The 18,710-nt window shown below is 40.4% G+C and overlaps 1 protein-coding gene across 5 annotated transcripts; it reads left to right on the top strand.

The window, feature by feature from the left end:
• Positions 1 to 10,477: 10,477 nt before the first annotated feature.
• LOC6583145 (putative cyclin-dependent serine/threonine-protein kinase DDB_G0272797/DDB_G0274007) lies at positions 10,478 to 16,600 on the top strand. Of its 5 annotated transcripts, XM_032731205.2 has the most exons (4): positions 10,478 to 10,906; positions 12,001 to 12,968; positions 14,668 to 14,739; positions 15,282 to 16,600. In XM_032731205.2, the coding sequence occupies exons 2-4, from the start codon at positions 12,168 to 12,170 to the stop codon at positions 16,182 to 16,184; spliced, it is 1,776 nt and encodes a 591-aa protein (XP_032587096.1). In that variant the 5' UTR covers positions 10,478 to 10,906; positions 12,001 to 12,167; the 3' UTR covers positions 16,185 to 16,600. The 5 variants fall into 5 exon arrangements, with proteins under 5 accessions (XP_032587096.1, XP_043865746.1, XP_043865747.1 ...); XM_044009811.1 differs by lacking the exon at positions 10,478 to 10,906 and having other exon boundaries at positions 11,660 to 12,968; XM_044009812.1 differs by lacking the exons at positions 10,478 to 10,906; positions 12,001 to 12,968 and adding an exon at positions 13,377 to 13,526.
• Positions 16,601 to 18,710: the final 2,110 nt, after the last annotated feature.

Consider the following 18,710-nt stretch of genomic DNA (forward strand, 5'->3'; position numbering starts at 1 on the left):
GCACAGGCGTATGTGTATTATTATTTTTTCTACTTCCTAGGTGGGGTACCTCCTCCTCCTCCTCCTGCTGGCACAGTGGTGTAAGCTGATAAGTATATGTGTAATTATTTATATATATGTATATACCAATTATATACCATAAGCATTTTATATTTTACTTTATAAAATGCTTAAAGAAAATATATATGTTAAATATATAAATAATAAATAGTTATGAAAATAAAAAAATATATATATATATTTAACTTGCAAATGTTTTTAGTTGCACTTATTTTATTATTATTATTTTATTTATTATTAATTAAAACAAATGAAATGATTATTTCTTTTATTATAAATACACAAACGTATTTTATAAAATTTAATTTGGGTTTTAAAAATAAACAAAAAATAAATTTAGAAAATAAAAACAAATATTATTTATATCTATTTTTAGGTAGTTGCTTTTATTTAATCTATAAAAAAAAATTTTAAAAAAATGATTAATTCTAAAAAATAATAAATAATAAAGAGAATAAAATATGAGAAGAAGAAATTAAAAACCAATTAATATATTTTTATTTTATTTTAAAAATTCAATAATTCTAAATCTAATAACTAAACAGAAATTTTTAAATTAATAATATCAAAGAAAAATATCAAGAAATACTTATCTAAAAAATGAAACAATTGGTAAATGTATACAAACTATTATCTACTAGTATACATATATAAAATAAACCTTCGTATATACTGAATATATAATAATTTCAAACATTTTAAATATGTTCAATAAAATCGCACTAATATGCTGTGTCTTATATATACTCTACTTAAATATTTTGTGTATGGTGCAACATATTTTCAATATATACTTGTATGTATTTGTGCCACTGTGCAGCAGTTTGTAGCCAGATGATTTGGTCTATGGCTATCGCTTGGTCTTTGGCTTGGTCTGTGGCCACGTCTATGGCTGTGGCTATGACTATGTGTGACCTTTGTCGTGAGTTATGATTATGGCAGCTGGAAGCATTGACATTACTTAGCGCTGGTACGGAGCGAAGTTACATAAATTTAATTGTTGGTTCTCTCTTGTTGTTATTGCCTCTGAAGGCACGCACGTTCTGAACTTGGAGTTTCGAATGGCTGGGGTAGCATTTGCATTCGCTCGTTGATTCTTGGCCAGTGGCTGGGTACCGGAATAGCTGGCCAGTTGACTGACTGTTACGTATCTCACGGATACGCATATGAAATATGAACATGTATTTGCATTGGCTTTGTTTAGTTGTTGTTTCTTTCCATATTTCCCTTGATTAATTAGCGGTTCGTCTTTTGAATTTGTCGGTCGACTTATTTTTGGGGCCCTTAAGTGCGATATTTGTAACACTTTGCTGACTTATTGCTGAGGCACAGCGGATGCCTGGGTCGAGTTCCCTTGCCCTTCCTCCGATACGGCTAATTAGCCCATTACGCCATTGTTGTTGCTCTTGTCCGACTGCCAAATCTTGTTTTTGTTTTTTATTTAACTTTATATTATTTTTTTGTGTTGTTTTCTTTTCAGGCCGACGCACACGTGTTGGGCGCTGGCGACTTACAAATCTGCGCAATAAATTCCAATTTGGCGCCCTAATGGATCCTCCAAAACGACCAATTAATTTGGACAACTGAATAGGGCGCAATTAATTTGGCTGTAGAGAAATCTCATATTTACCTAAGCCAGCGTATAAAACATGAATATATGAGCATAGGTATATAGAAAGAGATAGAGAAGAGCAGATACAGATACAAATACAGATACAGATACAGATACAGATACAGATACAGATACAGATACAGATACAGATACAGATACAGATACAGATACAGATACAGATACAGATACAGATACAGATACAGATACAGATACAGATACAGATACAGATACAGATACAGATACAGATACAGATACAGATACAGATACAGATACAGATACAGATACAGATACAGATACAGATACAGATACAGATACAGATACAGATACAGATACAGATACAGATACAGATACAGATACAGATACAGATACAGATACAGATACAGATACAGATACAGATACAGATACAGATATATTCTCATATAAAGATGAAGACATAAATAAAATTAAAATAAGTCCTAGAATAGAGCTCCTCCATCCCCATAAACTCCACTCGACTGTTAGCCAAAGCCCAAGTTAGCCAGGGTCTTAAGTTGAACAATTAAATGTTGGCAAGACTTTCGTAAACGGCGCGATAATTTGCCACTTGCTTTGCTCACTCCAGAGCCAAGTCAACGCCCAAAGCTGTTGCCAGCACCTGCTCCATTCCCAGCTCCCAGCTCCAAGCTACGAGCTCCCAATCTCCTGCTCACAATTCACAGTTCACGGCCAAGGCGGAGATCAAACGTCAGGTTAGATGAAAGCTTGTGGAATTTATGTAACTAATACTTGGGCCTGGGACACGCGCATTACTTTCAATTCGCCTATAAGCCGGGCCGAGTCCTTTCTCGTGCGCTGGTTAACAAGACAAATGCAATTTTAACAGCGGCAAGGACAACAGTCGTAAGCCCATTGATTAATTTGAAATTTATGAAGAGCTCGTAACTTTTGCTTCACGCTCGTCCTTGTCCCCTGAACATATTCATTTTAATTAAACGTCGCACCGGAACAGCGGCAAGCACCAGGAGGCTGAGGCACAAGTCGAGGCTGCGACTAAGATGCATACTTGACAATTTTGCGTTAATCCCGGTCACGGACCGATCCCAGCGGCCCATAATCGTAAACATTGAGCGTGCGCAAAACTGGGCATAAATATCATTTGAATAACATCCGGTTAGGTGGGAGGTAGAGGCTGCCGAGAGGTAAAGACGAACCGAGAGCCGGTAGAGCCAGAACGGAACTCGTACAGAATTTTTGGACTTGGCCACATTCGAACATGCAACTTAATTACGCGTGCCAAGCCAAGCGGCTTTTGCTATTATCATTTAGTCAGTCGGTCGTCTGCCCCTACCCCGGCCCACACCGACCCGGCCTTCGACTGCCTTACCCCACCGTCCCATCCCACCGCGCCAGAGTTACGTTGATGATAATGTTTTGGACGAGGCATTGGCTGCGCTTAATGAATTTATTTGTTACGCATGGCGTAGTTTGAATTGGCGTCCACACACATACACACAGACACACAAACAAACACAGAGAGAGAGACTCGCAGCCTCTGAGCGAGAGGGTCCTTCATTGTCCTGCATGGCCTTAATGAAATCCATTATTACGAAAGCCATTTCCATTCCATTCACACACACAGAAAGACACACACACACACACACGCCGTGAAATACTCTCGCACAAAGTAAATACACTTATTACGCAAAAGTGTTGTGCGCAGAGACCTGACTACCCCTGCTCACAATGGGCTACCCCCTGCTTACTGCCAGGAGGGCCCAGGGCCACAATGCGCAAAATGCGAAAGGCATAAAACGCAGCAGGAGCCACTGTACATAATGCCAGGCGCCGAGGGTTAGCGTTAAATATATATCCATGCTAAATAATTTCTGTGTCGACTGCGAACCGATATGGATGATGATGATAGCCGAGTGCGAAGCGTCGCCTCGGTCCAAACCGGCGTCAATTGCCACCGTTTTAGAGATGCAAATAGCACACGCCCTTTGACAGCAATTGTTTTCGATAAGTGAGGAGGCAGAGGCAGAGGCTGAGGCAGGGGCGGGGGCAGTGCCAGAAGGGGCGCGAGTTTGGCACTTGAAACGCATTCAATTAACAGGAAATGTATCCAGCTTAATGGCCAGCTAAGTTCTATCAATGTGCAATCAAATGGAAAAAAGAAATAGAAGAGATTGCAAATATGCTAAGGATGTGGAGACGGGCCAGTCCCTAGGGAAGCTTGAATACAAAAACAATTGGAATTCTCTTCAGCTAACTAAAGTAATATGTACAATATAATATCAATATGTACAATATATATCTGCAGCTTAACTTTAGCATGGAAGTAAAAGTTTTACAAAAGTCGAACCCTTTTGCGGAATGCTTTGTATTTACAGCTGAGCGAAAGTTGGGGCAGGAGTTTGTACAGCGAAGTTTCAATACACTTTTATACATATACGACATGATTTAGAAGAAGAAAGATTATTGTTACATTAGCCGGACCTGAAGAAGCATAATATATAAAAACGTTCACGTACTTTAAGAAACCTACCTCTCACATTGATTAATAAATGCCACTATCTATACAAAATATCTACTCTTTCAAGATGAAATCAGTTGAGTACTAGGAAGGGTAAGTCTTTCCGACGAAGGCAACGAAAAAGCAAAAGGCAAAATATTTAAATGCAATACTACAAGCATATAAAAGATGAAGGGGCGGGGCAATACTATTGGTATTTTATATAGTAAACAAACCTGGTCTAATATAAGGAAAAGCATATAATGAGCTAGAATCTGACAGACATACACGATAGATCAATTCCATTCAGAACTAGATCTAGTTATAAATTATATTAATCTTATAAATAAACTTATTCAACAACTTTGTAGAAGACATTACTATAACAAAACTCTATTTAAACCATACTTTCCTCCCCAGTTACACACACATTCCCTCGAGTTTTGGATACCCCAGCTAATGGTTACAGTACAAGCTTCCAGTTCACTTTTGGTTAACAACAAAGTTTTGCCTGTTCTGGCTACCCTCTAGAACGGTTACATTTGCCATTCAATCTGAAGCTGAAGGAGTATAATTCGTAGTCTAGATTTCAATTAATACATCAACGATTCACTCTGTGTAACACTCACTCCATTTATTTGCCTTTGTTCTTCGAGCAATCTACGAATGGTATCTCTAGCTCCAACTCCAACTCCAACTCCAGCTTCAGTTGTAGCTCTAACTGGTTATAGACCAACTACCCCTGAGTAGATGAAGTAGAATAACGAACCGCAAATTCTGGGGCGCAACTTTTTCATTACCCGTGGCGCGTCCTTCCTTCCTTTTCCACGCTGTACACACACACAACTCTATCATTAAAACTTAAATGACCTTCCTGTCGACAGGCGACGATGAGGACAACGAGGACAACGAGGACGATGGCGCTGACTTTTACGACGATTCAGTTTGGTTTTTTTTTTTTTTTTTTTTTTTTTTGGTTGCTTTAAACTTTGACTTGTGATATCACACTTAGAGCAAGCAAGCAGCCATTCATCCATCCTTCATTCATTCATTCATTCGTTCAATTTCGCACCCTCTGGCAGCTGCTTATGACATTCTATTACCGGCCTGCTGTTATATATAACTATGTACAGCTGTATCTAGATGCGCATTAAATGCTTTCTATTTAATGAGTTCTCTACGCTTGGCTGCTGTGCGGAAGTCCTTCGGAAGGACCTGCTCTGCTTGGCTCTGCTTCGCCTGGCTCTGCTTCGGCTCTTGCCGAAATTTACATGTTAGTGCTTTCTTTATAGATACTATTTATGGGTTACCGAAGCGTCTTTCATGCCACTTTAATTGCCAGCAATAGCAGATCTTTGACCAGAAGCGCACAGAGGGCGCACAGGAGGGGGGCAGCTAGGACTCAACATATGTCTGACCTAATGCTGGGTTTGTGGGCTTATACAACTCATTTATCATGTGTCAAAATGTTTAACTAAATGGCACTTTGCCGAAAAAACTTTCGGATTGGGCAGCCCGATGGCTCCTTGGCTCGTTGGCTCGCTGGCTCGGTGGTTCGTTGGTTCGGTGGGTCGTTGGCTCAGTGGTTACGGGTACGGTTGGTCGGCTTCAGTGTTTGCTAAGTAGTTACTTTTAATAGTTGTAGCTGGCTATACAACATAAATAACTCTTGTCTTGTCCACGCCCACGCCCACGTACACGTCCACACTGCCTGTCGGGCCCAAGTGCTAACAATCTTTGAGATACATTTTGGTTGCCTGCGTGATGAATGAGCCACCCGAAATGCCGAACGAACGTAATTATATGCAGGCAGCAAATGCCTCTTCACATGAAGATGACCGCAGAATGTCTTAATCGGGCGTGTTTTACTCGTATACCCCTCCACCTCTCGAGCCCACCTCTGTTTCCCCTGCCCCTAATCCAAGTATATCAAAAATGCTCTTAGATTCAACGAGCAAAAGGTTTCAAATAACTTCCATATTAATGGGCTTGAGGTTTTGCTCCACATTAAAAAGAGATTTAAGTACAGACTTAAAACTTGAATCTCAATTAGGTATAGATTAAATTAAGTCGGTATAAATTTGGGATAAGTGTGGATTTGCGACTCCTCTGCAGGTAGATATGGATACTCCTATAGGGTAACTTTCGTTTTTAATTTTCATTAGAGATAGTCTTATATACATGTTTTTTATTTCAGGACAAGCTTCCTTGTATCTACTTGCTAAAATTAGATAGATGTTATACCGTACGCAAACAAACAACAAACAATTTTTGTAGGCAAGTCTTTTATATAAATTAATTCATTTAAATTTATATTTCAGCAATAACTTAATTAGGCTCATTTTAAAATTGATTACAAATAATTATTAAAATTATATTATTTCCATAATATTTTTGTATGATTTTAAATTTATATTTATTATACTAATATTTATTGGTAAAAATATCATCAAATCATCTCTGAATCTTTAATTCTATTATGTAATTAACATGAGAATAATAACATGCTTTTAACATCATCTCTCATTAACGACCTATGATGCTTAAGCTTAAATTTTTTAATGATTTAATCATTGATTTCTTTAAATGAAATTTGTTTATAAATTAATATAATTAATTTCTACTAACATTAATTTTACCTTTAACTTTATTCTAATTTACCTTTATTTCTTGTATTTTTATGTTAAATTATCGAGCTGTTATGCTATTATAATTTTTTACTAGTTCATATTAGATCAGATTTAGTTATTTTTGCAAATATCTATAAATAAACATGCGCATTTATAACTGATTGCATCTGCATGTCAATTTTGCCAACATCAAGTTAGCCAGCGACAAATGCAATCGAAGCGGATATGGCAAATCGTGAATGTTTTTGCATTGAGAGGGCAACCTTCAGAACGCGAAATCAGTGCAAAAAGCTAATTAGAGAAAAGCTCGAGTGGTTGCAATGGATATCGATATCGGTATCGGACGTAGGGGCAGAGCCCCACAGCCCAGAGGCAGAGGCAGGGGCAGAGGCAGAGCTGTTAGCTGTTAGCTGTCTATGGGTATCATGTTTATCAGATGTGCAGCCATTCGAATGCACTTCCTTTGAGCGCAGTCCGTCGAGTGCGATTTCCCGTTAGAGCGAAGCGAAGCAGTAGCAGAGTGCGAAATGCAAGTGCAGCAGAGATACGCATCAGTTGCACAAACTAAATAAGTAAATAAATAAACGTTCACTCAAGCGGCTGTACGAATTGCAATTGCAATTCCAATTGGAGAATTGTTGCTCACTCCAGTTGGCACGGGGGGCATGCGGGCCATAAGGAAGTGCACTTTAAACAGCTGCGTGGCTTATCCAATTGAATTGGCTGGGCGCGATAAACGATAAACGATAGACGATAGACGCTGCATAATTGAAATAAACAAAAACAAACACAGCCAACAGCAGGAAGACAGCAGGCGAACCGATGTTCTCGATGATGATGATGATGATGTTGATGATGATAATGATGATGACAGAGGCATCGACAACAGCGTGGACGACGACAACGACGACGTCGTCGTTAGCGACGTTCAAGTGACGTTGAAATTGAATAAAAATAAAAATATGTATTGCACAGTCAACGTCAACAGCAATTTCAACTAAAGTGCACGCAACAACAAATCGCAAAAACAACAACACGCCGAAGAATAAGAAGGAGAGCGACCACGACAATAGCGGCGACAACAACACCTCCAAAGTTGATTGATAAAAACTGTTCAGCTGAGTATAGAGTGGCAGGCAAGAAGAAGAGAGCAAGCAAAGGGGCCGAGGGGAGCGAGAGATAGATGCAAGCGACTGGCATATCGAGTTGCTTCTCTAATGTGACAGCTCAATGCAATTTAGTTGGCAATGACAACAAGCAATAACAGCAACAGCAACAGCAACAGCAACAGCAAAAGCAAAAGCAACAACAGGAACCACAGCACCTCGTTCTATTACGTACAGTGGCTCACAGCAGAATGCATACGTCTAAGTATTTTTATAAAAATAAAAATAATAAAACATGTAAAAACTAAAAATAACCAATTTTTATAGATATTATTTTAAATGTATTTAGTAAACTATTAAAAATATAATATACATATGTATATTATTATATTATATATGTATATATATATTATTTGTATATTATATATATGTATGTATATTATATATTATTTGTATATTATTTTATATGTAAATTACTCGAAAATACACAGTATTAGAATATTTCTACTTTTTCTAGTTTTCCACAACCGTTTGTCGTGCACTGTATTCGTTTTACATACGCACCTCACACACATCTACACACTAAAATACTTGCATTTTAAGGCAGCCAAAGGACGTAAAAAGATTGTGAAAAAATCATAAAAATAATAAGGAACCAGAACTGACAAAGGCAACGATATGGGTGTTTGTGTGTGTGTGTGTGTGTGTAGCGATTGCAACGGTAATGGCATCAGGCTGGGGAATCGAGTGGAATGAGGGAAGCGGAAAAGGCAGGCAGCTAAACTAAAACTGTAACTGAAATGCTGCGCAAACAACTTTGAACGTCAATTTGTCAACTTGAAACGAAAATTGAATGCAAAGCTTTGCGCCACAACGCGACGCGTTGCGTTGCGTCGCTAACGTTGACAGCGACGCAAGCGCTGGCAGCGATGACAGCGAAGGTAGCGGTAGCAATAGCGACTGACGCGCAGTCAGAGCCAATTTCAGATTTAATTTTTGCTGGCGCACTCCGCGTTGCAGTCGCAGCATTTTCGTTGCTTTCACTGAGTGAGCGGCGGCTCATGTTGATGCTATGCGGTATTTCAATAGGGCACAGGAAGGGGATCGGGTTTGTTAAGTCAAGTCAAGTTAATGCCGTTATCGTAGGTGCGGCAAACATGTCGCTGCCACAGTCGACGATAGCAGCGACTGAGGCAGTGGCTGAGGCAGAGACAGCGGCAGCAACAGCGGCGCTTGATAATGAGCAGTTAAAGTAAGAAGCAGAAGCAGTCACGAAAGCTTCCGCAATGTTAAAATGCTGTGAGTATTAGAGGTGACATGAAGTAAAACAGCCAAAGAGAGAGTAAGACTGAGAGGGAGAGAGAGCGAATGCATTGCGAAATGCACAAGCTCTAACTCTGTTAATGCATGCCTTTGTGTGTCTGTGTTTGAATTTGCCTTACGACGACAAAATTCGGCGAAATTAAAACCTGAACGTGTGAGGACTTGCATGCGAAGGGCAGAGAGAGAAAGAGCGCAACACCATGTTAGGCAGAGAGGGAGAGCACAATTAAATGTCGTTCATCGATCGGAGCGGGACAACAAAGTTGTCAACTCAAAATGCAAAAACAAAGCTGCCTACGTGAGCGACGGTGACGCTGTCGATTTTGCCAGCTCCCTCGCCCCTGGCAATCGACAACTAAGCTAACGACCAGCCAGCCAGCCCCTTGATTAACAAAAACAACCAAATTTGCCGTGAAATGCAATTCCTTTTTTTCTGATTCTTTTCTTTTTTGTTTCTTTTTCATTCTGCTGACTCGCAAAATTTGTTACCGCGTTGTGAAGCTTTTTGCGAATTTTGTTTTTGTTATTCAGTTTCGTCCAACTGCGGCGGCGGTGGCGGCGGCAACGATAACAACTTCTGAACGACGGCAACAAAATTTACAGCTGTAGCTGCCCGTTGCACAGTGGAGCAAAGGCAAAGCACTTGAAAGTAATAGTAAGAAATTGAATTATTTACATTAAATTGTATACCTAAACCGAACATTTAGATCGTGACATACATATATATTTAACATACATACAATACGTAAGCATACACACTTACATACATATATACATTTGTTGAAATGTATATGTATTTAAATATACAATGTGTGCTGTAGCCAACATTTTAACGAGCACACGCCACTAGCCTATCCAGCGTCATGGCCGCCACTTTGCTACACTTTGCTAGTCAGCTATTTTTTTTGGCAGCCTTTGTCACATGCGCAGAAGCGGGGCCCACTGTGCAACGTGTTGCCGTTGACGGTAGCGACAGCAGCAGCAGGCAGCAACAGCAGCAGCGATCGCCACACGGGCGAAACTGAACAGAAACGAGAAATGAAAATTACGATAAAGGCACCGAAATTCATATACACTATCACACACAGATAACAAGTTTGATTTGCAGATATTCTAGAGATTGAAAAATAAACAAGAAAGAAAACATAAGTTTTAACAGACGGAAATCGATAACAAATTTGTTTCTAACTTCAATATGCTGTGACACACGGTACGGCGAAGTTTGCAGACACAGAAAAAGAATGCCAGACAGATTCGCCTTCGCCGCATTCTAAGCTTTAGGTAAAGCTTATGATATAGCGGTAATGATCTGTGCTAAAAGTGCTAAAACCACAGCAGCAGCAAGTATGGAAGGTGTTTGTAGCGGTGGGCGGGGGCGTGAGGCGAGCATAAAACCAAGTGACGGACTTACGGCCAACAGCAGCAGCGGCAGCAGCAACAATAACAGCAGCAGCAGCAATAACAACAACAGCAGCAACAACAACAACAGCAACTGGCCCGTTTGGAGCAGCGCGCATGCCACACACAGTTTAAATATGTGAAATTAGTACAAATCGTGATTTCAACAGCGAACGACCGACGACGAACGACGAAGCGGCGAAAACAACAACGAACGTGTCGGGGGATCGTAACGTCAACGTCGAGTGGCAACACCAGCAGCAGCAACAGCAACGTCACGTCGCACGTATGTATTGCGGCAACAACAACATGCAATAAAACAGCTGATAGCAGCAACAAATAGAAAACCCAAAACAGTCAGCAGCAGCAACAACAACAATAGCAATAACAATAACAACAACAACAAAGCGTCGCATTATCAAGCGAGCAACCAACAGGTCTCCGGGCAGAGCAGCCGCAATAACAACAGCTACAGCAGCAGCAGCTACGTCAAGTCGTTGAGTGAGCGAAAAAAAAGCCCCCGCGTGCCGCTGCAACCAGCACACATACACGCACAGAGCCAGACACAGACACACGTATACACACATGCACACGTACACACTTGCGCACATGCTAGCCCGTACGTGTGCACACACCAACACAAACAGCAAACACTGAGTCGCGCACACCTTTGCGTTGATTTTGGACGAAGCAACGACGCACAGTGGAGCCGATAACCAAAAGCAAAAGCTAATTCCACGTGGTAAACGAAATGTGTATATTGATTGACCACTTATTCTATCTGAAGAATATATAATTATTGAAATTGTTCTCTATATCAATACCGAACTTACCACATATTACTTTTAAATCTAAAATAACTATACACACGTATTGCAAAGCACACTGTTTCTTTTCCTTTACTTTCACATTTATAATTTATGTATTTACTATAAAGGGAAATTTGGAAAATTTAATTGAAAAGAATTCATATATATCTTATTATAATTTGTTAATTTATTTTCTATTAATTAATTTATTTCAAATAGTCAATTAAACTTCACAAGTAATTTGCATTTTGGTTAATTGAAATTAGGTCGCGTACCACTGTGCTTCGCACACTCGCGCGCTCTCTCGCACAAAGTGCAGCTGAGCTGCCGTTTGGCCGCCGCCGCCGCCACACTTGCCGCTGCCGTTACTGCTTCTGCTGCTGCTGCTGCTACGCTTCCTCTGCCACACAACCGCTAGCCGCGGCCGCCGCCGCCTCAGTCGAAAGTCAAAAGCAACGTGTTGTGGACGCTTATTTTTTACGTCGCGTTGCGTTTTGCGTTGCGTTGCGTTTACCTTCTTTGCTACCTTCCTCTCTCTCTCTCACACACTCACACTGTCTCTCTCCGGCAGCCGCTTGCGCGCGCGCGCATCCATCCAACCCAGCCGAACCGTACCGAACCAGCACCATCCAACAAACCACCCACTGCACCTTAACAACAACACCAACAACAACGACAACAACAGCAGCAAGAGCAGCATCACCACTGCCTCCTTTAACCGTTAACTTTCTCCGCACGATGTCCAGCAGTGGCGCCAGCGCAGCGCAGTACAAACTCGACGCCAACTCCAATGCTATCGCTTTGATTGCTGCTGACGCCGCAGCGCTGCCGCCGTCACCGTCGCCGTCGACGCAGGCTTCGCCTGCGGATCGAATTGAATGGTCGCGCGCCACGATATTGGGCTTCATCGAGGATTATCGACGGCAGCGCGTGCTCTGGGACCCAAACACTAAAGGCTATCACATCAAGCAGACCAAATACGAGGCGCTTAAGCTGCTCAGCCAGAAATATGGGACAGAAATTCGCTCGATTCGTTCGAAAATCAAATCGCTGCGCTCCTCCTTCCATCGTGAGCACGGCAAGGTGATCAACGGGCGCAGCCGAGGCGTTCACTATCAGCCCATGTGGTTTGCATATGAGGCAATTCGCTTCATTTTGGATGGGGAACGGGACGCCGACGCCTCTGCCATGGACGGCGTCGTTGACAGTGACGTAGAACCGGCTGCGTCGACAGCGCTGCTGGACTCGGAAGCAGCTGATAAACTGACGCTGATGCATAGCCTAGATTTGGAACAGCTGACAGCTGCTGCTGCGGGCAAGCAACAGGCTGAGCAGCACGAAGACTTCGCTGCTCGCGTCGCTGCCGCCGTTGCTGTTGTGGCTGCAGCCGCAGCCGCGGCGAACGTCAGGGAACGGGAACACAATATGGACGACGATGCAGCAGCCTCAGATGGCAATTCCAATGGTGCTGGCAATGGCAGCGGCAGCGACGCAACAGCATCATCAGCAACGGCCGCTGCAGCCGTCTCAGCTGCTGTGGTAAGCTCCTATTGCCTATTGCCTATTGCTTATTCCTTATTGATTTTACTTTGTTGTGCATATTATTTCTCATTTCTTATGTTCTATACACTACACTGTTGTAGAGTTATTTGTGTTATGTCATTCACCACATTTTCGTACAACAAACACACATGCATAGCTGCACATACATGTGCATTCACATTTTAATATGTACACAACATGCATTATAATTATAATAATTATTTGTTATTTCATTCATAATTATGCTCTCATTGATTTGCTAACATTTTCATTAGGTAGGGTATTTATCGGTGTGACTAAGTGATTATTCTTGTTGTTTGTTGTTAACGTTCCGTTCCGGTGAAGCTTTTGCTTTTATACGAGTGAGAATGAGCGTAAAAGTGTAGTAGTGTGTGTGTGTCCATGTGTGCTTTTGCAAGTATGTGTGAGTGGTTTGACTTGTTTTGCGGCAGCAGCAGCAGCAGCGCAGTACACGCGCCGTCGCTGCTGGCTCTGTGTCTAGCGGTTTGTCAGCAACAGCTACAAACTGTGGCGCACAGTGGCTCGAGCTTTTTAGTAAGACACGAAATGTCCGCACTTGAGCTTACACCGTTTCTTTTCACTCCTTTTACTTACTAATTTGCCTTGCACTTGTGCTAGAACTGATCGCAATGGCAAATTTTACAAATATTAATCAGGTGGCAACACTGCGGCGGCAACCTGCGCTGCAATTGTATAAGCAATCGCTGTTGAAAGTTAAATTAAACGAATTTGCAATCTTTGCGATATTATTGATTAATCAATTGATGCATTATGCATTATCAATTTATCTCGTCAGAGCTCATTGCAATAATTAACCATTGTTTGTCACTGTGGCGCTGGTGCTGCTATTGCGTCGCTTGCGCTTGATAAGCGACGTGTGTTGTGCAAGTGTGTGTGCGTGTGCGTGTGTGTGTCCTGTCTGTGTGTCAACTGGCTTTGATTTTCGCTGCTGCCGCCGTTATTGTCGCTGCTGCTGCTACGTTAGCCATAGCCATAGCCATTTGTGTGTTGCATCAGCCGTAGAAATCGGCAGCTACACGTTTTGCGGCGACCCTGCCCCTCAACAGCTGCTCACCACCCCGCCCACCCACAACCGCTGCGCTGGCAATGGACCCGCCTAAGCAGTATCAACAGCAACCAGCAGCAGCATTAGCTTCACTATAGCAAGTTGCTGCGCTGCGTTTTGCGTTTGTTTTTGTGTTTTGCTTTTTTCATTCGTTCGCTTCATCTGTCTATTCGTCTGCTTGTCTGGCCACTCGTTGGTCCACTTCGATGTTGAATTTGCCGCGTCGCCAGCCCCGTCTCGACAAACGCAACTAATTTAATCGCCGCTGGCTCTCGCGCTGCCATCTGTATGCAAAGACTGTCTGTGTGAGCGCATGTGTGTGTGTGTGAGTTTGACTGCTGCTCACATTTGTTTATTTATTTTTTATTACTATTCTAATTTGTTTTTCTCTTTGCTTTATGCTTTTTTGTTGTTTCGCCTTTGTCTATTATCATTTAGTTGGTGCTGTTGCTGTTGTTGGTGTTATTATTATTTGTCTGACAAATTCTTTACACTGTCATTATTAATGTTGTATGTAGTTAGTTATCCGTCTTTTCATATTTCTTGCCTTTGCCAATTCTTAACGATTTGTTCTCTCTCTCTCTCTCTCTCTCTCTCTCTCTTTCGTAGACACGTTCCTCTTCAGATTTGGATGGCGAGAGCTATTGCAATATCAGCGCCGAAGATGTGAAGACAGAAATTGTAAGTATGAGTGCTTGAGCTTTTGATCTTTGATTGCATTTCAATAGACTTAAAGAATGGGCATGCGAATACCCTGTATAAGCGGAATTGTAGTGGAGTTTAGTTAGTCTATGTGCATATAGAGTACGTACATGTACATACGTACATGAATATTGGCATAATAAAAATTTAATTTTGATAAGAAAAGGTAATTAAGTGGGATATTTTGTAAGTGGAAAAAAGGGGTATATTTTTGTAACAATTAAACGCATTTTGGTATATTTTCTGTAGGGACAATCTATGTACATATGTACATTGTATATGTATAACAGTCTATATACCCTATAGAATATTTGAAAAGCATAATTTATACCCTATAGAAAATGTAAAAATAATCTTTTGGTATCGATTGCTATTTTCCTTAATCATATAAGTATACCCTCTGTAATCTCTTTTTATATATTCTTGTCCCACAAGTTAAGAGCTTACTAACCACTGTTTAATTTCTGTTCCCCTCTTCACCTTCTTCTTCTCCTTCTGCTTCTATATTTCGTCGCTTGCAGATCGAGCACGAACCAGAGCTGGGCATGCTCGATAGGCAGACGAGCACGCCGCTCTCTCTCTCCGCGAGCTACTACAAACCCACGGATCTGACATATAATCCGCGCAAGCGTAAAGCGCAAATGGATGAGCTCGATGGCTGTGATGTCAGCGCTGGCGTGGGCGTTGGCATTGTTGGGGGCGTGGTTGGGGCATTAACTCTGACGCCCATCAAGTCGACGGGGCAGACGACAGTGCTGCAGCAACACCAACATCAACATCAACATCAGCAGCAGCAGCAGCAGCAGCAACAACAACTACAGCAACAGCAACAACAACATCCACACAATCAGATCGCATTTCATACGCTGCAGCAACACTTTAGCCACAATCTCAGCCATGGCAGCCACAATGGCAATGGGCATGCACAACCGCAGCAGCTACAACAAAAACAACAACAACATCAGCAGCAGCAGCAGCAGCAACAACAACATTCCAATAACATGGCACAAAAACGTGATCGTGGTCGTGATCTCTCCTGCTCGCCAACTCTGGCCCACAACAACAACAACAACAGCAGCAACTGCAACAACAACACTAACAACAATACTAATAACAACAACAGCAACAACAACAACAGCAGCTCCTTGGATCTGGCCACAACTGGCAGCAGCGGCATATCCAGCCTAACTGCCACGCCCCTCAAAATGAGCAGCGGCAGCAGCCTGGCCGGCAACAGCCATGTGGATGAATATGGGGTGTTTGGTGAGTACGTGGCCATCACCATAAGAAAACTGAAGACGCCCAAGTCGAAGATAGTCGTCAAGCACCTGATCAACAATTTGCTGTACGAAGCGGAGCTGGGCAACTATGATCAGGGGATGCCGGCCTCCAAAGAGCCGCCGCAGCTCTACAAAATGCAATAGCCAAAGGGGGGCAGAGTGAGTGTGGGCGTGGGCGAGAGTGGGTGTGACTGGGAGTGGGAGCAGTCAAAAGTCCGGCAACCTGTAGTTAAGCAAGAAAGAGAGACAAAGAGAGAGAGAGAGCGAGCGAGAGCGCAAGAGAGTAGGAGAAAACGCACTAGTCAGCAAATAAGAGCAACAAGAGCCAACAAATTCTAAGCGTAGTTTAGGGGCGGGTTATTATTTTTGGATAAAAATAAATAAGCCAGGCGCATTTCATTCAGGGACAAAGACCATTTAAGTACTTTTATATGAAACACGTAAAAATAATAAATATATAGAGCTGTACATAAACATATAATATACTACTATATAGACATGCATATCAGCGTTTAGTCAATCAAAACAGTCAGTTGCAAATACAAACATACAAACATAAATACAATACATACATATATAGAGTCAACATACCATTAATTAAAATGAATTCAATAATTTACAATTTACCTTATTTTTCTGAATATATTCATATATACATACATATATCATATGTGTATATATATATTTAATTTTTTATTTTTATTTTTATTTGTTTACCTTATTTACATTTGGCAATAACACTTTGAACTCAGGTGCCTTTATTTTGTAGTCAATTAAGAGTTGTTATCTTATGCATTAATGAATCGATATATATAATATATACACATACATATGTTTGATTTGTATATACTTTAAGTGCCCATGTTGAATCAGCAACAAAAAACTGTAAACTTAATTAAAATGTTTTGTGAAACACATGCTATAAATGTATACTATATATAGTATATATACTTACAGATGTTTCCGAACTTAAAGTGCTCTGTACATAAAAATTAAAAACATTTATTGAATATGAATATATATGCAAATATATATATTTGTTTAGTTAAGTATCTATTACATTTTTGTTACTGAAAACTATTTTGAATTGAGAAAAGTTAACTAATAAAAACTGTTGAATTATTTTTTTTTCATTTTGAAATGGATATTTGAGTGCGAAAAGTTTTTCTATAAAGCAGTGGGCTGGGCTACATAAATATGGTGAGTATGTTGAGTACATGATGATATATGTATAATATAATAACCATAATATATAGATATATGTATGTATATCCTTGGGATTTAGTTCATGGAACTGAGTTGAATGATATATGATTTATTTCCTTTATATGAAAATAAAAACGAATAAAGTTGAAGATTCTATTAGCTGGATCCTGCTGAATATTGATAGTGATTAATGTAAGTTAATTTGATTATATATATATATACATATAGCCTAAAATACTTATCAGACTTTTAACTACTTCCTGCGTGCGCTATTGGTTTTTGATATCTAGCATTTTGAAACTTGGTTCATTCTACCAATAATATGAAAACATTTGTGTGGTTCTCACACGAACTGGTTTGAACTAGTTCGTTCCTCGATTATTGCACGAGCTGTACGTATCGAATGAAGTTCTATTTACTGCGCATTTGTAATACGATTATATGTGGCACTCATGAACGAGCTCTCTACAAAAGCCTAATTTGTGTTCTCTTTCTGGCTCTGGACTGTGGGGCATGGGGCATGGGGCTTGGGGCTTGGGGCAGGCTACACAATGGAGTTCGTTTGTTTGGCTCGGGGCGTGAATGACATCGAATATTGTTGCTTGTTATGATCATAAATCAGAAATGCTCTCAAGTGTAACGAAGAACTAGGCAGAATCGTCTGAAACATTCAAAAATATTAATTGCAAAAACAAAGGTTACAGAAAAACAAAAGGCAAAACACTATAAACAAACAGATCAATGTATATACATATATGGAATGAGATATACATATACATAAATATCTATATAAGCTTAACTATAAATATAATCAAATCAAATATGAATACATATAAGAATTGCTCAGTCTGGCTTCCATACCCCATATACCTATCAATTACAGGGTATTTTGCACTGCATATCAATTTCTGTGATTAATTGTCTAGTTATTGATAAGAGCGGAAAATAATTGTTCGGCGATAAGAAGCTTTTATGTATTTGGTTCAAGGCTAGGCAATGAAGAGCTCCTACAGGGAGCAATCGAAGAGATTTACTGAAAAAGAAAACGTAAAAAACAAAATAATATAAGTGAGCTATAAATAAGAGTTGAGCCTTTTTCTATGAATGCGATAATATATAATCTATGATATACCATTTTCAGGAGAACTATATTGACTCTGAAAATAAATGTTTGCTTAAACTAATTGGGTTAAGAGCATGAGAATGAATTTCTAGTATAAAGTAATCTAAGACAGATGTTGCAAAATTATTAGAGATTAGAGAGAATAGCTGAGAAAAAGGCAGGAACAAAATAAATGAAGAGATAATACGCTATATGTAAGCCCACAGGGTAACTGCTAGTCGTGCATTTAGTATTGGCTTTGATGAATATTTACTATACTATAAGAGAGATTTTGCAGAGCACAATATATATTTGAGTGATAGGAGATTAGAAAGACTAATTGAGATGCTGACAGGAAGAAA

Source organism: Drosophila mojavensis, unplaced genomic scaffold, assembly GCF_018153725.1.
Source record: "Drosophila mojavensis isolate 15081-1352.22 unplaced genomic scaffold, ASM1815372v1 contig_74, whole genome shotgun sequence".
In the NCBI taxonomy this organism is placed as follows: domain Eukaryota; kingdom Metazoa; phylum Arthropoda; class Insecta; order Diptera; family Drosophilidae; genus Drosophila; species Drosophila mojavensis.